Source organism: Perca flavescens, chromosome 9 (genome assembly GCF_004354835.1).
Source record: "Perca flavescens isolate YP-PL-M2 chromosome 9, PFLA_1.0, whole genome shotgun sequence".
NCBI classification, from domain to species: Eukaryota; Metazoa; Chordata; class Actinopteri; order Perciformes; family Percidae; genus Perca; species Perca flavescens.
This window is the reverse complement of record NC_041339.1, coordinates 25,107,327-25,130,205: the sequence shown is the minus strand read 5'-3', so window position 1 is coordinate 25,130,205 and position 22,879 is coordinate 25,107,327. Positions and strand designations below refer to the sequence as shown.

Here is a 22,879-nt window from a genome sequence, read left to right as displayed (position 1 = left end):
TTACATCTTTATATTTTCTGTTAGTGACAGCAGGAACAATAACATGTTGAGGCTGTTGGGACAAAAAGCATCAATGTTATTGCTCATCAGGAGTAAAATAAAATAAAGATTTGAGCCTTCTGAAAGCTCACATCTTTATTTTATTTATTACTTGATGTCAGCTGTACTGCAGTTGCTGTCTGGCTTAAAGGATTTATGATGCAGCACAAAGTTTCTCCAGCAAGCGCCTTCTTCTTATATAAGAGACATTTTAAAATGCTTCCCTTTATAAGCAGCAGTGCTGGAAATCACACTGAGTGGATTGGAGAATGACCAACATATTAGTAATTTTCTGATTGGTAATTCAGACTCAAAGGGTCATTCCACTGTATTTTTCTAAACAGGAAGTTTGAATTTCTGACGTCCCTGGAAGGCAGCATGAGACAAAACCGACAGGGAAATGAAACGACTCCCGGAGGAGCTGCCGAGGGTGCAAACAATTCCACACATCATCCAAACAAACCCAACAACATAGACCTCTTATATTTGATACTATCCTCATAGAACTTTATACCTTTTTAAATTCATTTCAAGAAATGCATACCTGTAGATATTATATATATATATATTGCACAACATTTATATGTACATTAAAAGAAATTAAATAATTAAATAAAACGTGTCTCTAAATTTTTTGCTATTTTTTACATAGCTCAATCTTGTTCATATTTTCCTCACCCAGTGCTGAAAGAATAAATGGGGCTCCAGAATACAAAAACATAAAAAAAGGCCAAATGAAAAGGCTCAGATGAATATTGAAAACAAAACACTTGCTTATACCTGCGATATCCATGTGTAGATACCAGGTGAGCCAACAAATGAAGCACAGATACCGGTACATGTATGTTTGATTCTGTGTGCATCCAGAATCATAAAAGAAATGAACACATCAGTATGGAGCAGATTTCAGCTGCATCATCCCTTCCACATCAACTCCACCGCGTCTTTCTCCGTCACCTCATCCAAGGCTGAAATCTTTTCACGACATTTGACTGACATGAAATGATGTACCGTAAACATTGGAAGGATTTAAATGGCACTCTGAGGACGGACGCCGTCAAATCCTTCTTGTAAAACCACACTGAGGAACAGCAAGACTACGAAAGATGGGTCGGGAACCTTCAAGAACCTGGTTGGCAAAGAGTCTGAAACACTGTATTTTGATTGAACTTGCTTTGGTATCAGATAAACACCCGCACTGATAAAAAAAATCACTTTTTAGCTCTTTTATGAGGAGCAACCATGCCTCTAGCACTGGCCCACTAGCATTTCAGACACTTTTTAACCTGGTTCTTGTGCCCCTCAGCCAATGATCCTTACTAGGTTACAGAAAGAAGCAGGAAAGTGAGTGAAAAGGGTGTTGGGAGTATTTGACCCGAGGCCCCAGGGTCCAGCTGAAGGAGGACAAGGAGGAAAGGGAGAGGAAAAAGGTTTAGGGGAAGTAGTCAGCTTTAACATGCACAGTCCTGGTGAGGAGGAGCAGGCTGCTCTGTCAGCTGGGGTCCCTGTTTGGCCCCTGTGACGGCGGGATCTCCGGCGTCCAGGCTCTCGGACATCTTTTCACAGATGATGTCGACCAGGCGCTCAAAGGTCTGCTTCACATTGATGTTGTCCTTGGCGCTGGCCTCGAAGAACTCAAAACCTGGAGAGGAAACAGGACGTGAAAGACAGTCAGAGAGGTTTAATGGGGATGTATTCCTGCTTTGCCAGAATAAATTGACCGGAGTTTAAAACTCCAACACAAAGAAAGCGGAAGGTAACGGACATCCGGCCGAAAAGAGTTTCCGGCGGCAACGGAGTAATGCCGGAAGTGGAATGTCGTGGATATAGACTAATGTGGACGTGGTCATCTGTGCAACTGCATAGTCTAACACATACCAGGCTAAACCTTCTGCCTGTCCATCTATTCACTTCAGGTCAGTGTACATACAGTAACAAAGAGTCGTACAAAGTGTGTATTTGTGTGTTTGTGTGTGTGTGTGTGTGTGTGTGCGTGTACACCATGAACTCACCGAGGTGATCAGACAGCTGTCGGCCTCTATCTCCCGCCACCACTCGCTCGTCCTCCATGTCACACTTGTTCCCTACCAGCAGCACCTGGGCGTTGTCCCACGAGTACGTTTTAATCTGAGTCGACCTGGAAGCCAACACACCCAGCAGTCAGAGAGGAAACTCAAAGACTGTGATCACGCTGCAGGCTGAATGTAGCCTGAAGTCTGAATTATTCCTCTCACACGTTTTCTAAATCAGTGTATCCAGTGAAAAAGCTTTAAACCAAGTGATTGAGCACAGTTACAAAATCCCATCCTGAAAAATGAAACCTAGATGTTTTTATTTCACATCTAAAATCAGAATTGGACAGCAAGCTAATTTGACCTCATTGCCTGACTATTTTGTCACAATTACCAGATATGGTCTCAAAAAAAGTGTTTTTGTTGAAATATTGCACAAAGAACCCCATCTGTAACACCTTTGTCCTCTCCTCCTGCGTGTTCCTGCTCAGCCATAGCACCAGATCTCACTGGTAAAAATGCAGTTTCACTTTCCTCTTAAACTTGAAGTAGATGGAGATGGATGTGAGATGAGATAGCAGTGAAAATAAATGCTAGACGTAATAGAGTATGTCTAAATGTAATCAGGATCAACTTTAAAAACTCTGGACTTTTTCTTTAAGGACAAATGAAATAACACACAGAGCCAAAGCCCCGGCAGGAGACAAAACTAATACATACAGAAACTTGAACCAAATGCTGTGTGCATCAATCATCAGTATCTTTACAGTACATCTATTTCCAGACTGGTTATGTACCACTTGATCCATCCTCCACACAGCGCTCCCTCTCACAGGTAAAGCTCCATGGTGTCAGTTTACACTCTCATCACGTACCAGTCCTGGACGGCGTTAAAGGACTCCTCGTTAGTGATGTCATACATGAGGATGAAGCCCATGGCTCCTCGGTAGTAGGCAGTGGTGATGGTGCGGTAACGCTCCTGACCCGCCGTGTCCTGGACAAAAACAACAACAACAGCTGCAGTTAGTTTTTGACTATCTCTTAAAATGTCACAGAATCTATTTCACAGTGACTTCTGACAGATTAGGTTGAGGATAAACCTTTATGTCTTCAAACTGTCTATTTGGTACCTTTTCCTTATTTCTCACGTGACAGAGATTTTGGCACAAGGCCTGCAAACACTCTGCCAACACTAACAATATTACAACTTATTCTACTAGTCAAAAGCTCAGGTTTTGTTTCTAAATTTAAAGACAACAAAAAGACAAAACGAGCACCAAGAAAAAACGTACAAAAATCATATTCCTCACTGAGGGTATAACCACAGCCACAACAGACACCATTTACTTATTGTTTAACTTAATGAATTTGGCTGGTAAAATGATAAAGCACGTAGAATTTGCAGGGTGCAGAAATTCAAGACAAATTCAGGAGTTGTCTAATCCTTTTTCATACTACCCGATCTTGTTTTTAAAGACACAATCCTTGATTGGTTTACGGCTCACTACTCCTTAGTAGGTAGAGTCACGTACACCGATCTTGTATCCTGCATTAAAGATGTATCATCCTGACACAAAAACAAAACAAAAGAATCCCATGACAACAGGAAATGACAAGTAAAATAGCGTGATGTCAAAGTGTTTTTATCAGAGCAGATATTTTGATATTCAGTAACTTATTTTAGAATGATTCAAATGTTTAAGACCTGCAGATGCCCCCACACGAACGACTTGGGTTCTCTGCTGTGGTTTCACAATTACTTGAGCCTAAAGAAAGCCTAAACATTTAACATGTCAGACTGACACATTGTTTCCATGTGCACCAGTACAGCCAGCGTATTAAAAGGCCTTTTGTGGTTTTTATAATCTTCATCATCTCCTCCTATTGTCTTTATTTTTGCTTGCGAGCTTTGCCAAACAGTGATCCTGTCTCCTCCTCCCTTGCTCTCTCTCTTTCTCTCTCTGCTTGGCCACAAACCCAGGTGAGATTAAATGTCAGTGCTAATTCCTAATGAATGCTCAGGGAATTAAAGCCTGGTGTGTTTCTGATACCCAACCGAGCAGCTTCTGGTCCAACGGCATCACTCTGCTGTCAGTGTGGAGATAAACAGAGCAAAAAAAGAAACCAATCACTGGCTCTACTGGAAGAAGGCAGCTATTATATTATTTACACACTGCTTACAACTACATTATAGTGTGTTATAAATGATTAATTGAATTAATTTACAATTACTATCATAGGCACATCACACCACATATACAGCGAATACCCAGGTTCTACATCCTGTTATCAAACTTTCTAGGGAATTAGATTATTTACGTTGAAGCATCTAAACAATGCACACATACAGTAACATGGACTGCAGTGTGCAGTCTCCGACAAACCAAGCAGTCCTTAGATGTGTGCACACAAGAACACACAAAAATAACATACTGTACACAGATACACTTTTTAGCTTTTCTTTTCTTGTACTCATTGATGTGTAATCACACACAATCATTCTCAAGGCACGATTTGTATATATTTATTGTTAGAGAGCTGCAGCTCTGACATTTCCATACTGTTGGTTATTATGTTCCGCAGTTTATGTGCTGCTCATCCACTCAATATGCTGCCGGCTGCTCAGGATGAGAGCATCAAGCTCTATACCTAAAATGTCAGTGTAGGTAGCACTGAGTGGTGTTACATAATGAACACGTTGGAGTACTCTGCGTTCACCACGAGCCCTGATACAAAGATAAAGCTGTGAAAATTTTAGATGAGCGAACATTAAGTCAATAATGACTAGTTGGGCTGAGACTTTGGAGAAGGATCACCTGCCGTGATGTTGTGTGATCTTAACTATTCAGATAAACCCAAATTCAATATTTTCCCCTGTTTTCCCTGCCTCCTGGACTAGTGGGTAAATTTATTTTATTTAATGGAACACGAGGCAAGATACACTGCAGACTACAAGGAAAACATGGTAAATTGGCCACTACATGGACCCACATTGTCTAAAACAAGACAACCTAAATATACAATGTATCTATATATACTGTAGGTAGACATCTGAGCTCATGACTCAAACCGTTTAAATATTTACTTGAATGGATTCTCAGCTGAGATAATTGCTGAGAGATGTGGGGGGTTAATATGTGTGTGTGTGTGTGTGTGTGTGTGTGTGTGTGTGTGTGTGTGTAGGAAAGGGAGGGGGGATATCTACTAGGATGAGATGTGTGTTGTAGTGGGGGAGGGGAGAGCAGCACCCAGTCATCTATTTCTCGTGCTCTGATTGGACGATTCTGTCTCCCTTACCAGAGGCAAGACCTGGCAAAGGCTGACAACAGAGACAGCTCTACACACATAACACACACACACACACACACACACACACACACACACACACACACACACACACTGCTCTGCTCACCATCACAGCTCTGTCATAAATTATGTTATGATGTACACCAGTTCCTCAGAGAGCCTGTCTTTACGCTGCTCTTTGATTGCGTTTACTGCTTAACCCTTAAGAGACAACACATTTCTGATGCAAAAAACACTGCCCTGTTTTTTCCTAAAGGCACATCAATGTTACAAGCTGTGTCATTACTTCTATTGTATTATATTGTATTCTAGTCCTCCAAGGGTCAGCTGGATGAGCAGGCTGCAGAGTACGGGCGGCGTGCAGATTTGTGTGTTTACTGCGATCTGAGGATAGTTTGCATGATAAAAACTGCACTACGGGGCAGTGTTTCACAGATCCTGCTGCTCTGTTGAACATGTTATGAAATATCTTACGAAATGTTATTTGCTGTATTATTAGACATCATTAAAAAAACGTAACATTTAGGTTAGGAGAAAAAAGTAACATATTTCTCACAATAGTTGAGCTCACCTTCAAATCCTGCTTTTTGAAACAACCTTCAGATGTGGAGTTGGTGCTGGTATGCTCGAATCAGACTAATTTGTACAACACGTTGTCCGACTACCAATGCAAATGTTTTTATAGCTGCTCTAAAATGTTCACATGAAAAGAGACAGTTGTGTAAATGTGTGAGGTAGAGGGAGTTTCAGACATTCAACCATCCAACATGCACTTCAGTTGAAGCATACCGATGCCTGAGGACTAAATAAGTCACTTTGTGTCTGTATAGGCTCTGACTGTGCAGCTATAACACTGCAGAAAACCTCTGACAACTTCAGCAAATCTATTCTCAAACTGATTCATATTAGAAATGCAGACAAATGCACCTGACATCTTGAAAGCACAGGAAAAACGTTGGAAACGTGGCTCAACGGTCATATGTAAAAATGCAGCTAATCATGGGACACTGTTGACCAGCTGCAGGTGATGGTTTGATAAGTGGGTTTGGTAAGTGAAGAAAGTTTGGCCAACAAGCTTGTGACAGTGAAAAAAAACAATTAATGGCACTCACTCATTCATCTTCAATTCACCGGATACATACAAGAAATTATGGATCTTAGTTTGATTTACTTCCCTCCAGGAAACTCAACACATGTCCAGATATCTTACCCAGATCTGTAATTTGATCCTCTTGTCATTCCTGTAGATGGTCTTCACCTTGAAGTCGATGCCCACCGTACTGACAAAGGCCGGTGTGAAGGAGTCGTCGGCGTAGCGGAACAAGAAGGAGGTTTTGCCCACACTGCTGTTGCCAATGATGAGAATCTTGAACATATAGTCAAAGTTTTGGTCCGAAGACTCCTTCTGCCCATAGGTCGCTGTTGCTGAGGCCATCTGTGGACAGAGACAAAGGTGACACACAAAACTTTAATCAAATGGCCGCCGTGACCTCTAATTGTAGCTGCACAGGGACTCATGCCACTTATGGGCCTCACAATGCAGGTTTTTTCTTTTAACCCAACATAGTTCGAAGCTAATTTCCATCCAGTAAAAAAACAAAAGATTATTATTCCTTCCTAGGAAGAGGTCCCAGGTATAACAGACTAACAAATTAACATGAACAGGATGTTGCATCAAAGATGAATTACACAGATCTTACTGCTGAGTTTGCTGCCAAGAAAGCAGAAAAAGGGACTTTCATGTAATTCATCCCATTTAGTGGGTTGAATTTAGTGCAGTTAAAGTTGTGTATAACACCGGTCAATGTGTTTAATCCTGTTTAAGGTGAGCATAACAATGTTTTAGCTGTGCGTAATGTGTACCTTGCCAACAAAAATACAAAAAACATTTGCTTATACATGATTATTGTAATGTTTAATCTCATGTAAATCACTTATATAAAACACAAATGAAATGCATTTCTACAAAATTGTGATACACAATTTAACTTAACTACTACTACGTTAACTAACCAGAATGGCTACAGTATGATCAAGGCCTCCCATGACAAGTCTGCATGCACAGTGTCATTTTCCTCCCAAAAACAGTGCTGCAGGTGGCAATACTTTAAAAAAAGATGACAGTGAAATTTTTTTATAGAGAACAAATCACTTTCAAGTGAGGTCATAAAAGTTTCAGGGTAAGAGATTTGATGGCACCATAAGATTCCACACTGACAATCTATGACATCTGAGGTATATACATATATAAAACTCTACCATACAGACAAAACACAACCATTGTATTAGCACAAATGATGAGCAATAGAGCATTCAAACATCCAATCTCAAAGAAGAATATAAATATAGCCTGCAGTAGATATATATATATATACGTATATAACTCAATAAAACCATACAAATGCTGAGACAAGTTATCTGATAAATCTTAAGGGAAAACTACATTTAAGAATCTAAGATAATGCAGAGTGGAGGTGCAACGGTTAGTTGATTAGCCTTGATTAATCAACAAGTTTGATCATTAATTAATCGTTTTGTAATTATTTTTCAAGCAAAAATTACGAAAGATTTCAGTTTCAGCTTTCAGCAGATTTGCTGCTTCATTTAGATTGGAGATAGATAAGACTTTATTGTCCACCTTAGTGAAAATTTGTCTTGAGCTTCTCCAAAACATCTGCTCTTCTCTGTGCCATTAATGATAGTAAACTGAATATACTGTATCTGGGTTCTGGCCTGTTGGTCGAATACATATTGAATACAGGGTGCTGTGGGAAATTGTGGGAAACAAAGATTTTCCATAAAATGATATAAACAAAATGATTAATCTATTAGTTGAGAAAATGATTGGCAAGATGATAGGGGACACTTGCTGAATTAGATGCAGATATGTGATGGATACTTTGACTTGCTTGGTGATGGGAAATGGACCCACAAACTGGGGCCAGACACATGCAGCAGAGTGCTCCTTCATCCAGGCACATCTGCACTTTCTGATGTAGGCATGGACAGATCTCTAGGGTTTCTGCCCTATCTTAAATAATGAATGTCTCCTTTATAAGCAAAAAACAAACTTTAATACAATTAAACCCAAGAAACCCTTAAAAGAAAAGCAGAGGGGATTTTTCATATAGAGAAAAATGTCATTCATTTAATGAGTGTTTAGACAAAAGATGAGATTCTTTAATCAAAGCAACACACTGCAATGTCAGGGGAAAACAGAAAACCCATCTAAGTTTTCTCAATTTGGCGAAAAGGTTGGAGGCAAAGGGCTCAATCAGTCACAATCAGCTGGGGATGTGTGAGGAATAATTCACTGCACAAGTCAGTTAGGAGTTTGAGATGATATACTGGTGACTGGAGGTGCAGCTCTTGGTGTTCCCTGCACACCAACAGCTGCACCTCCATTCACCAGTCCATCAAGCAGAAGTTCGCGGACGATACCACCCTCAGTGTACTCATCACTGGTGGGAGATTGACCACCTAGTGAAACTGTTGCAGTCAGAACAACTTAGAGCTAAACACCCTGAAGACAGTGGAAATTGTCCACATAGACTCTTAAGGGCCTGACACACCAAGCCGACGGGCAGGAACTAGTGGCGACGACAACCACATCGCCTTTGCCAAAAATTAGCACTGGAACACACTACAGAGACTACAGCCAACGGCAAAGTACCACATACATTCTGCGCATGCGTGCAAGGAAATAACTCTCCATACCAGCAAGCGGCGGTAATCTATTCGTCATTCAAAAAGGGAAACCGGATACAAATGCTATGATACCCACAACAAACAGAATTTGCTCAAATCAGAAGCGGCAGAACTGAACAGAGCCTATGGTCCCTCTGCTTCACTCCGTGCAGGGAAAACAGCGGACACCGGGAGATGGCTAACCAGACTGTCCATCTCCCGGCCTGTCATCCGTTCTCTCTGAAAAGAATTCTCCTACGGTGGGAGCGGAGGGACCAAACACAAACAGCCCGCTGCTGGCTACTTAGCTAACGTTAGCTTGCTAATTCGACCCACCCAACATGCCTTCATCATACACTGGTTACAGAAAATAAGCCAAACAAAATTGTCGCTCATCTGGCAATGAACTTTCCGGGCGGCTGTGGCTCAGTGGTAGAGAGGTTGCCTGCCAATCGGAAGGTTGGTGGTTTCGATCCTTGGCCCTGCAGTCCCATGTCGAAGTGTCCTTGGGCAAGACACTGAACCCCGAGTTGCCCCCGATGCTGCGCATCAGAGTGTAAATGTGTGTGACTGATTATCTGATGAGCAGGTGGCACCTTGTACGGCGGCCACAGTGTATGAATGTGTGTGAATGGTGAATGGTTCCTGTACAATGTTAAAGCGCTTTGAGTAGTCGTTGAGACTAGAAAAGTGCTATATGAGAACAGTCCATTTACATTTACATATTGTGTGACGCCGAATCGGCCAAAATAAAGGAAGACGAAGGCCGACGCATGGCGACGGGGCGGGACACATCAATTACCGTCATAAGAGGATTAGTTTCACGTCTGACAGACGTTAATGACTCCCTCGTGGCAGGAGTTTCATTTACAGCTGAAGTTACAGTCTAGGAAAGAAGTAGCTTGACATCTACACCAACAGTGACACCATAAGAAGTGATTATATGACAGTGGTAACTTTAGATTTTGTGGCCTACACACTCACAATCTACGATAGCAGGTATTTAGGTCAGCTGGAGAGGTAGGCTAGCCAAGACGTGTAACTGCTGTTCAATGCAGTTGTCATACAATAGCTACATACAATTTCCTAGGAACTACTTTCTGTGTCTCAGTCGACTCAAATACTTAATGTTTGAGATTTTAAAGATTTTAAAGTTCCTAAAATCTCTACAACAGCTGTGGTGAGCATGACCACACACAAAAAAGAGAATAACACTCAGGTTGACAAAATGTACCTTTAACTGTCTAGATGTGATGCAGACACATTAGCGTCTCAAACCTTGAACTGGCTCAAGGCGTAAAACATGCTTCTGCAAGAGAGAAAAAAAAACAGCAAGTGAGAAAAGTTCCTGACTTCTTCTCACCTCCACACAGCTGGCCAATCACATTTCAGAAAGTAACAGTAATGGTCGGACACGGTCGACTGAGACTACCGGTATTCAACCATCTGACAAGAAGCATGGCTTATTTACTTAAAGGTCCCACGGCATGAACATTGGCTAGAAATGGTGATAGGTGTAAACCGAGCCCTGGTTATCCTTCTCTGCCTTTGAGAAAATGAAAGCTCAGATGGGCCGATCTAGAAACTTGCTCCTTATGAGGTCATAAGGAGAAAGGTTACTTCCCCTTTCTCTGCTTTGCCCGCCCAGAGAATTTGGCCCACCCATGAGATAGAGACATCATGTCTTTCAAACGAGCAAAGTGGCAGTTGGTCAAGGCCACACCCCCACCCTCCACCTTGCCCCCCCTCTCTCCTCCTCAATAGCTACAGACACAGAAATGGCACATACTAAGGAAAGGTCATTGTGGGACTGGCTCTAGTGGCTGTAATTATGCACTAAGGCTGAATTTCGGGAAAGAGACTTCAGATACAGTATTAGGGGACCACAAAGGCCTATATAAAAGCATCCAAAGAGCACCATGTCATGGGACCTTTAATAACCATCCGCTACATGACTGAGACTTGCAACATTTGATGGTATGCAACCGCGCTAGCTACCAGTGGGCTACAAGAGTACAGGGCTACGAAGACAAAAAGGATTCTGGAAACCTTTTTGACTCTTGAGAGCACATTGACTTGAGCCCACAGGCCTCAGAGTCGCTGCAACCTGCTCTATATTTAGACTGTTATCTCCACTCAGCTGCAGTGGAACACGAGAACTCTCAGGGAATAATGCAGAAACAAAACAACTGCACCCTCCTCAGAGCACCGGCCTATCGGTTTACAAGAAGGAACACAGAGATACTCGTTAAATAATGAAAAAGCACCGACCCTTCCTCAACACATTGATGTTGATTATGAAAGAGGCGGAAAACATCTGAGAAGCGCAGCATCACGGTTGTCGATTTGTATTTGGTTAATGATAAGTTGTGCTCCGCCTGTGACGTCAATAACTCGTCACAAATCTGCAGCCTTGAGCTCCTGCGTATACTTCAAAACACTACTGGATTTACAATAAATATAACAAGTTTTAATCCAGAACACAAAAGACGACATTTGAAATAAGAACTTGTCAAATTGAGCATGGGCATAAAATCATATCATAAAAAGTAATAATCAAGTTAAATAATATTAGGACTTTAAATATTTTGCTTAGTTTTAACATATAATTTACAGTATATTAAATCCAAAACAAAACAGAATTTCTGAATATGTTTGCTCATTCGAAACCTACACAGGTCTTGGGACAGTTTGAACTGAAAGGGAAGTTGCCAGACGTGTTTGTGCTTGAATTTAATAAATAAATGTAGTAATTCATCAGTAAAAAAAAAAAAAAAACAGCTAAGCTTTTCTGTCTGCAAACTAATCAATATATTAGACTGCCAAGTTACCAGAGGAGAGTGGCTGTGAGAAGAGAAACACCCAAAAGAAATGTTTTATTCTAAAGTTGCATACTGTACTGTATGTGTACCTCAGTGTCATTAGAAAAAAAACTGGTGTGATGCATGCCATATACTGTAGAATTAAGTCCATAATTGCTTGAGATTGTGTGCACTGTGTTTCAACATAACTTTGCAATCATTATTGGCACTGTTTGATGATGTTTTCATTGTTTTTTTCAGCACATTGCATTTGTATTTTTAGGCAACCTCTATTTATATTCATGTTAATCTGTCTCTATCTCAGAAATGTTCAGCAAGCCGCAGTTCCTACACTGTTCATCACAAGTGGATGTAAACAACTTCAAATTAGCTTGACTCAGCATTTTAATCACGCTGAACTTCATTGGCAACCCATCAAGTCTAGTTAGATGACTGAAAATGTGCTCTGCAGTGACGTGATCTGCAGTGTGACCCACTGAGGGCGAGTCTGTAATCCACACCAACAGGAAATGAGAACAAACACAGAGGTTGAAGGAGACATACAGTATATTGATAACCGCAGATCCTCACTGAATCAGCTGACCTGCAAGAGATACTGCCACCCCACAATTCACTGATCCAACAGTGCTCAAAGGACGACACACCTACATACTAATATCACATCACTATGCATTGTGCGTGAGTTTTTTTATTCTCTTAGCAGGAAAAGATATATTTTTAAGACATATGATTTAATGCTCATATCCAGCTATTTATTTGTGTAACTTGTCTGAACATTAAAAAGAAAAAACAGAGAGAAGAAGTAGAGTTGATGTCTATAATTTCCTACATGAGTCATGTGCAGGTATTTAGAATTGTGTCTATGTGATGTAAATGCATGTGTCTGCATTTGCTATATAGTATTTCTGAAAATGTTTTTACTTTGATTTGTATATACTGTAGATGATTGTTAGATCCAGATAAAAAATTTGACTTTTTTTTACTATATGCCCTGGTTGGCTTGTTATAGAGGCTTACCCTAAAGTATTAGACCCAGAATGTGTTAATACCATAAATTTCCATTCACTTAAGAGATGATTTAACTTATTTACCAAAGACCTTATGGAAATATTAAATTGCAGAAACTCCAGTTTAGTTGACAGAAATACAAATGGTGGCATACTAAAAGGATAAGAACAACATAAAGTGTCTTGGTGTGGTGTCGTCCCACAACGAGCTGCCAGAACAACTTCAAGTCTGTGAACACCATTAAAATATTCCATCATTTTGTTGGTGGTGGAGCCGACTGCTGCCTAACACAATGCTCCCATAGGTGTTCAATAGGGCTGAGATCTGGTGTTGGTTGAACTAACTAAAGTTCTAACTTAGCCTAGCTATAACTCTATATATATATAATTTATATATAAAGTATTGTTGCTGTAACTTGTAAAAAGTTAAACAGTTAAACTGTAACTGTTGAGTAGCTAACTAAACAAAACAAATGTTAGCCTGCTAATATATAATGCATTAATGGGATATTATTAGTTAAGTTACTATCCAAGTGAATTTCCTGAAAATTAGCAAAAGAAAATACAAATGAATGTGTGTTTCCATCTACTAAAGATACGCATATATAAGGAGTTGAGTTAAACAACTGAGGTTCTAATTTTCCAAGTGGGTGCCACTGAACCATTGCAGAAAAAGAGGGGGCAATGATGTAGTTAAAAATGCGACAGTCAAACCTTAAGAGAAGAAAATGTGGAAAACGTGATGGAAATATGGCATTTATGTTTGTTTCATGCGTTCATTTAAAGGTCCCATGGCATGAAAATTTCACTTTATGAGGTTTTTTAACATTAATATGCATTCCCCCAAACTGCCTATGGTCCCCCAGTGGCTAGAAATGGTGATAGGTGTAAACCGAGCCCTGGGTATCCTGCTCTGCCTTTGAGAAAATGAAAGCTCAGATGGGCCGATCTGGAATCTTCTCCTTATGAGGTCATAAGGAGTAAGGTTACCTCCCCTTTCTCTGCTTTGCCCGCCCAGAGAATTTGGCCCACCCATGAGAGAGAGACATCATGGCTTTCAAACGAGCAAAGTGGCAGATGGTCAAGGCCACACCCCCACCCTCCACCTTGCCCCCCCCTCTCCTCCTCAATAGCTACAGACACAGAAATGGCACATACTAAGGAAAGCTCATTGTGGGACTGGCTCTAGTGGCTGTAATTCTGCACCAAGGCTGAATTTCGGGAAAGAGACACAGTATTAGGGGACCAGTAAGGTCTATATAAAAGCATTCAAAGAGCACCATGTCATGGGACCTTTAAGGAAGGCGTGAGCTGCCGTGACATCATCTTCAATGCAACACTAATAAACTACCACAATATATGGCGTAGTTTTGCAGGCTGCCATTTTTTAAAACCTGGGTTGAGTGAATAAAAAATTGCACTTAATTGGCAGTAGCTTGGCTATTTAAAAATCACAGTTTTAACTCCACCTTCTAGTATCAGCCCAGCTCGCTTAGAACAAAAAAAGAGCAAGTCAAGCCGTACAATGCAGTGAAATCCAACAATAATCCATTTCACTTTATTGCGTTTTTTTTTATCGATACATCAACTTTTCGACCACAATTTGGACTTTTTTTTTATTTCAACTCAGGTTGTTTAATGTACAAATTCAAAATGCATATCAAAAAGTGGACAGAAACACACTTATTGACACATCTGATCAAAATGCTACATAATAATTATGTCAAGTGGGAAGATTTTACATACATGCAAACATTTCACACAAAAAACACAATATACCAAAAATTAGAGAATGTTAACGTTAACTAAAATATCTAAGACGTCTATTTGTCACAGTGAACCAAAACAAATCTAAAAATGTTTCTTTGGCTCCTACCAAAGCAAACCTACTGGACGAGAGATCACACTTGATCACAGTCAGGGTTTGGTGTTAGATTTCGTCGTTGGCCTGACTTATTAAAAATGTATCTGCTCCTGTTGCACCAAAGTGTCTATTCAGCTAAGCAAATATTTCAGCCCATTTGCTTTTTATTGAGTTTCTTTAAGCTGAGTCAGCAGTGTTGCAGGTATAGCACATTAGGAAATAAGGTAATTTAGAAATAGACATTCAAGCCAAGGTCTTAGTCTACTCTTCTTCTAAACTTCTTGATTATCTTTGCTTGCTGTTTTCCCAAAAAATGTCCACGTCTGCACTTCAAACCGTTCTCCTTTCTTCCTTCACGTTTCTCTACAAAATATATTTCTCTCTGAATATTATTTACCACTTCAGGAATATTTGCTGCATCTGTCAAGGTGCTACAGCGTGATCTAACCCTTTGCCTCTTTCCTAATGTTTTCTTAAAATGTAGGGTATCTAAAATGTGGATTTACGAGTTTGTTCTGGACCAAAGTGTTGGTTTAAATTCCTTAAAGCGTCACTTTTATGCTCATTTTCAGGTTCATAATTGTATTTTAAGGTTGTACCAGAATAGGTTTACATGGTTTCCTTTTCAAAAAACACCATATTTTTGTTGTACTGCACAGCTCTCTCTCACTGCTGCAGATCCTCTTTTCACCTGGTTTCTGTTTTAGCTACAGAGTGAGACCTCTTTTCTTCTTCTTCTGTACTATCTTTGATTGATGACTTGCACATGCACAGTAGCTCAGATTGTAGATCATGTCAGCTAGCTAGCTCCATAGACAGTAAAAGAAAGCCTGTTTCTCCAACTTCGGTCAGTTACAAGGCAGGATTAGCTGGGAGACTTCTAAATGAGGGTGCACATGTAAGTAGTTCTTTTGTAGATTATGGTGAACTTGTGTGTGTTCTAGCAGTGCTTTGCTATTGAGAACGAGGTAGCATGCTAGCATTAATGCTACGAGCTAATGGTTGCGGTTAGCCAGCTCGTTTCGGCTTGTGACGTCACAAGCCGTGCCGATTTTGAACAGCTCACCCGGAGACTGAAGGCAGGACACATTCAGAAACCGTATCTCACTCAAAACACCATGGATGGATTTTTTTCAAAGTTTGTGTGGAAGCACCAGAGACACAAAAGAACACCCCAAATCCCAGAAAAAGTGTTTTTTTTTTCATAATATGGGCACTTTAAAGTTAAACGTAAGCATGTGACAGTTATTAATAGCTGCGATTAGAGGAGGTAAAAAATTAGCAGACACAGCTGAAAGTCTGGATCTTTTCAAACACTATCACAGACTTTTTTTGGCTGCTGAATGTCTGTATGTGACAGTGTGGTAAGATTACTGCAGCCTTTCCTCTGCGTCTCAGAGATTAGCTGTGGAGAAGAGAGTTTGCTTAACCTTCACTAAACACTAATTTGATACAGAAGCTTACAGACTGCAGGCCTATGTGCTTAATCTCAAAGTAATTAAATTCTCATTATGCAAATGCATTTCAGCCTGCTGCTTTCATTTGGCCTCGATAGTAAACCGCCTTTGAACAAAGTTATCAGTCAGGTGTGCTGAACTGAGAGAGCTGCCGTAACACACGGGTTCGTTACGACTTATGATTTAAATAAATTGCGACAGTGCTAACCCCTTCACCATTGTGCTGCCTGTTTTTATACAATATAAAGCATTAAAGATTGTAAAAACTATTTACATACAAAGATCTGAAATTATAAAAAAAACTAAACAGTATGCAGTAAACTTGCAGCTACACATAAATCCATCTCCAGTGAAGCAGCTGGACGTTTTCTGCTTTGCTCAAGAGCACATTGTCAGTAGTTACACCTTAGTGCCACCTTCTCTCACAAAGTGTTGAGTGTTTTTCTTTACTTCTTTGGAAGTGTACAGGCAATTTATTAAAAAGATATAAAGACAGTAGCGTTCACGTATACATGCAGGCGCCATCTTGGGAAAATAGTCAAGACCGGTCGAACTACAAACGCCGTGTAAACTGTCTGTATACTTACAAAGTTCTCAATGCTTCGGTTTACATGTAGGGACCCTCATTATGCTACCGTGGAAATGTGGTGCTATTTTGAGCCTTGTTAGTGGTTCACATTCAATTAGCATGAAAACAAATCCCAGAGAACGGTCGACTCGGTACACATGTGTTATTAACCCCTATGTTAATTTTACGCTGGATTTGTCCTTTAATCCTAATTCAATCATGACTAAGAGTTGTGAGCGTCTTTGCTGGACAATGACATCATCAAGCTCTCCTCTAAACCTGTCACCTAAAGGAGATTGACGTCCTCCAGAAGCTGGATTGATCCACAGCTAAGTGCTGCTGAGGCCAGCTAGTCAGGCTCATTTAATCAGTAGCGGCTGGCTTCCTGCAGACTGATCCCAGATCACCCAAACACCTTCCTGCTAAAAGACAGTTACTGAGGAACCTGCTGAGACGACTGACGGAGGCGTTTTCAGCTCCACTCAGAGAGCAAAGTCATACTGGAGTTACACTTTAAACACATTTTTCTGAAGTGGGGATAATCTCTTTTCTTTAAGAACATTTACTCAAGTACTGCACTTAAGTACATCAACAAACAGAAAAGTTCATGGTTCTTTCCACCATTCAAACCCATAAAACTGACACTATAGGAGCATTCGAATGCATCATGTCTCAAAATGGTCGGACTGAAACTTGCAGGGTAAAAAATTTCTCACACGTGGAAATAACATCTGCATTCAACAAACTGAAAATGATGAATCTCCAAATTAAATACTTGTCTATCCTTCCACTGCTAGTCATGAAGCATCCCTCTTGTTCTAATGGCTGCAGTCTTTAACAGTTATACTAAAAGATACCTAAAAAGCATCATCAATGCTTCCTAAACAAGAAAACCCACCCTATTTGAAAAAAAGAGGGTGGACATCAGTTAGTGTTCCTTATTTCACAGATCAAAGGTCAACCAGATGGGACTTTTTACAAATGAGGTGAGATCTAGGTATTTGAAACAGTAAGTGAATGCATCACATTCTACCCTTTATTAGAACAAATAGGCAGTGGTGGAAAGTAATAACACACATTTACTAAATTAAGTAATATTCCATTTTATGCTACTGGTTAAAAGTAGTTAAAGTTAGCTCCACTTCAATCAAAATAATAATTCAATAATATGATATATCACTGACAGGGGCGATACAGCAAGAGTGCTTTTGTTACTTTAAGTACATTTTGTTGCCAATACTTTTTACTAAAATTTTGAACAAAGGAATTTACTTTATTTTTTATATCTTGGTATTTACGACTTTTACTTTGCTACTATTACGTAAAAAAAAAAAAAGATTAAAATACTTCTCCCACGGCTGCAACCTCTTGTGTAAATTCACCGTTAGGAAGAAAAACTTCAATTGTGAACAGACTGAGAGGGTAAAAAAGGTTTTCACAAATCTAAAATGTTCTAACAAACATTAAAATTATGTTTTCACAACCAGGACCATGAACTATAGGAAGTGAAATCTGAACTAAATTAGAGAAACCAGCGGGACTATGATGAATCATATTTATCTACCACTAGATTGAAACTCAAAATATCTTTCCACATATGTCAGGGATGTTATGGTAAAACTCTTTTAAGATGTGCGTATCTTTCCTCACTGTCGTCTGTGTTGTTCTTCATCTAAATAAATTACAAGCATTCAGTGGTATTAATGCTAAAATAAAACATTGTTTTCTCATAAGGGAGAAAAAGTGGGACACTAGAACTAGACAGCTAAAACACCAACTGGTCTAAATAATTGACAGTAAAATAAATCGGATGTCTTGTCGAGGTTTCAAGGTTTTACATACCAACAGTTCACCTGACTTATTTATCACCACATCCCTATATTTCACACATCATATTGGTGTGTGAAACAATAACTTATGATGTACTAAAACAGAGAAGATGCAGGGGTTTTATGCAGCTGCTGTCCTGCTCCTGGTTGCCTGGGATGGCATTTTCCCCCTTTTCCTCCAATCACGTGCCTCCTTTTCTAGGAAGCTGGGGGATGCAGATGAGAGGAGGGGAAGCTAAAAATAGCATCTCTTTCTCTTCTTTCTTTTTTTTCTCTCCACAGCAAACAGAAAGCAGAGATGGGGGGAGCAGCCAGCATGCGTGAGATGTTTTGGTGCTAGAGTCTGCAGGTGAACTAAGGACGTTTTGAATTAAAACCGTATCTCTTTGTAAACTGGTTTATACTTACTTCTTAAATATTAGCTTTTTATTTGAATCATCTTCCCTATTTTTACACCTATCTGTTTTTTTCAATTAAAAAAAACATTAATCAAAAATGTAAAGCTTGTTGTTGAAGTTGAAACCTTCCTGCACTTTGTCAATGTATTAAGGCTGTGTTTAGTTAATATCCACTTATGAATATAATAAAGTATGCTTTTATATAGCTTTTTAAGGACAATTTGAATTAAAAATACAGTTTTGGACTGCGAAGTAGTGATTTTTCCCTTCAGGAATACCATGTTTGCCTTTCAGAGATTTTTTTTGTTTTTCTTATGATTGTGTAAAAGCCTCTGAAGCGACTTTAGACCATCATCAGACAATTATTTAATGTATGAAATGTCTTCATTTAGAAACAACTCTGAGCTTTGAGTCTTTTTTTCTGCCACTGTGGTCAGATGAGACTCATAATTCTGAGTGATATTTATCTGAAATGTAATAAAAAATATCGACCAACGTATCCTGGGATCCTGGGTATCCTTGGTTTCTGGGTTGGAACTGTAGCAGTGTTTGTCACATCAGGCAACATGGATGTGTGTGTTTTCCCAGGAGAAACAGCAGATGAGTCACTCTTGCCTTCAAGTCTTGCTGCCGGTAACTTAACTGTCAGCGGAGGAAGTAGGGATTTCTTTTTTTTTTTTTAACCTTTATTTATTCAGGGAAGGTTCACTGAGAGGCAGCCTCTCTTTTGCAGGAACGCCCTGATCACATTCACACAGTTCCACATTCATACCTGGAAGCTGCCCAGCACAACCACAGTCGGATCTGCTGGCCACTGAGCAGCTCCACTGGAGCAGTCGGGGTTAAGGGCCTTGCTCAAGGGCACCTCAGTGGTGGTAATGAGGGAGGGACAAGCGCTGCTCTTTCACTTTCCGCACCCAGATTTCATGAACCTACGACCTGTCGGTCACAAGCTCGCGTCTCTAACCTTTAGGCCACCACTGCCACACCAGATATGACATGCAGACTGTTGGTCTCATATTTAGACTATTCAAACACATGGAACTTTGTAATCACTGCAGGCAAAAATAAAACAAAAATCACTGCCAGAAGAGTTTCAATGTTATAGTTTATACATAGCTCTTTAAATTTTCCCATTATAGCCTAATGATTCATTTCAACGGCCAAACTGCTGACTGAGGCTGAATCAACAATGACACTATTATACGGTTTTCGATACTGTAATTAAAAAGGTAGATGAAAGCCAATACATCCTCTGTCTGTCTCTGACACACACACACACACACACAGACACACACACGTTCTCTCCTCGTTCTTCTATATTAGTGGCAACGTTAATAAATCTAGCATTCATTAGGGCAAAACTATAAAAACAAATGTGGTGTAATATAGTCATATAACAAGCAATAAAAACTACATTGGGCCTAATGCATTAAATGTCTGCAATCAAAGATTTTATCTTAACCTACACATTTTTTCTGGCATTCATTAATACTCATACTATGACTTGTTCTTAGGTAAGATCAACATTCAGACATTGGAGCATTTATATATTATATATTATTTTTATATGATGTAGGCCTATTTAACTGGTTTTATTCTTACATATTTCATTCCTTCCGTACTGAAATGTGCTATTGCAGTGTGGGAGGCACACACATTCATGCCAATTCATTTGAAGGCAATGACCAAGATCCGATTGGTTTAGGAATAAATGTTTCACCCTATCACAGGAACACAACAGTCCTGCATATGGCTCAACGTTTCATGTATTAAATTCCAATAATATTTCTACCATCATCCTCATATTCGCACCAATAGTCTATGGTACTCAGTGGCGACCTTAGGTTCATGATAATATTCGTTAAAATGATAAATTGTGTATGCGTGTCAAAACTGATCTCTGATTACTCTCGCCTCGTTTGCTCTTTGAATGTATTTGAAGGGTTGTGAATTGTATTCTATTGTTGTTGCTCAGACACATTTAGACCCATTTTCCTGATTTAAACCGTCATACGGAGTGAAACGCCTTTTTCTGCAGGACAGGCCCCGAGTCAAACCAGAGATCCACTAAACCAGTAGCAGCCTTCACATCCATCCCCACAGATTACATGAATAAATATGCATTTCATGCATCTACGACGGTTTTATGGCTTTCACAATGAAAACAGCTGTTCTAAGCAAGCATCTTACAGCCTATGTCAAATGTTCCTAAATTTGACATAGGCTACCTATTATTTATTTAATATTCAAACAGAAACGCTCATTAACAATATACACAGTATACAGTGCTACATTTAAATATAACATGTATGTCCATGCAATAGAGTAATAAAGACAGAAATCCCACCTTTATAGATTTCTATCCGGCTGCTATCCACCGCACCAGCACCCGCAGAAACACCACCACTGTCAAGTTAGAAAGGCTGTGCAATACTACATCCGGCTACGATTTTCCGGAATAAAGCCGTTGAAAAAGAGCTGTGCCTATTTTAAATAGCTCAAAATATTTGCGGCAATTCTAAAGGTGAAAAGAAAAGGTGATTTAAAGAAAAAATAAAATACCAATGCACGTTTTCAAAAGTATTATTTTAATTGGCAGTGTTGCTTTGTGGTATGCTGCAAGTCAAATTCCTGGTCAACTTACTTGACCAATAATGATAATAACTGATTCTGTAAAAAAAAAAATTGCTTTGATTCCATTCACTAAAAGCAAAACATGCAAAAGATAATTGCATTTTAATTTGATGTCAATTTAAAAAAAAAAGAAATATGTGAAAAAAATTACAAAAAAACAGCATTAGGATTTAAAACAACTTAACAATCAGAATAGCATATTTAATTATTTATATACAATTGATAGATAGGCTCAAGGGGGCTAACACTTCATTTTCTGTATTCTGGTGAATTTCTCTGCAACACTTTCTGCCTTTTCTGCTTCAATTTATGGTGCAAATGTCTTTATGTATGTAAAGGAAATTATTATATAATTATATAATAATTATATTGTAATAATTATTATACCTTTTTGGGTGGGGCGGGGGGGGTGCACAGGCCAGTTTTGATTATTGGGGATGTTGTAACACTCCTATCCCCCCTGTAAATTACGCCTATGGCTATGGGTTGTGCTAGTAGCGGCTAATGTAGCTTTGAGCCTATGAGTAGCGGGCTACAGAAGTCTGGTAAACTCACTTCTTTACGCACACCACCAGTTACCATTTTCAAATTTGTAGTCTTCAGGCCCAACCCATACATCCATGGGACCAACCGACGCTGACTCAAGTGACATCACTTGTAGGCTAGTGTAATAAACTTGTAGGCTACTCTCTAATTGAAGTCTTGAACGCACATCCATGACCTGAACGCAAGCGATTTTACTTTGAAAGAAAAATAAATGTCTGGTCTTTCTGTAAATCCGCCATCTTTACGCAGCCAGAAACGATGACGTTAAATCAAATGAATGACAGGTGGGTGGGATTTTGAAGGCAGTAGGGAAGATTGACAGCGCGTCTGACGAATCCGAAGCCACGATGTAACTGTCCTGAAAAAATTCGGCCTCAAATACGCAACCTTTACTCAACCTGTCATTTGTTATTGATAAGCTCTGCCGGAGAGACTCAATTATTCATCAGGAGGTCAAACCTGCTGCGGTTTCAGACAGTGGTCTTATATAAAAATATTACCCTACTACAAAAACATATCAATATATTAGGAATAGCCTAGTATAGTAGGCCTAATTACAATACATGGTTAAAAATAAATCAAATGTAGCCTATCAAATCGGCAAAACCTCAAAGAATTCACAAATGGTTCTGTGAGGTTGGTATTTACTCGGTTAAGGTTAGGGCACACAGGGTTAAAAAGTACATTGTTCTTATTGAAAAAGGCAG

The 22,879-nt window shown here is 39.6% G+C and overlaps 1 protein-coding gene across 1 annotated transcript; it reads right to left on the bottom strand.

Moving 5' to 3' along the window:
- Positions 1-1,066: 1,066 nt before the first annotated feature.
- On the bottom strand, positions 1,067-21,406 carry rab3ab (RAB3A, member RAS oncogene family, b). The gene is made up of 5 exons (XM_028587692.1): positions 21,340-21,406; positions 6,568-6,792; positions 2,927-3,045; positions 2,052-2,176; positions 1,067-1,681 (listed from the first exon to the last, which is right to left on the bottom strand). Exons 2-5 carry the CDS (start codon positions 6,790-6,792, stop codon positions 1,491-1,493), a joined length of 660 nt encoding a protein of 219 aa, XP_028443493.1. The 5' UTR covers positions 21,340-21,406; the 3' UTR covers positions 1,067-1,490.
- Between the last annotated feature and the right edge of the window lie 1,473 nt (positions 21,407-22,879).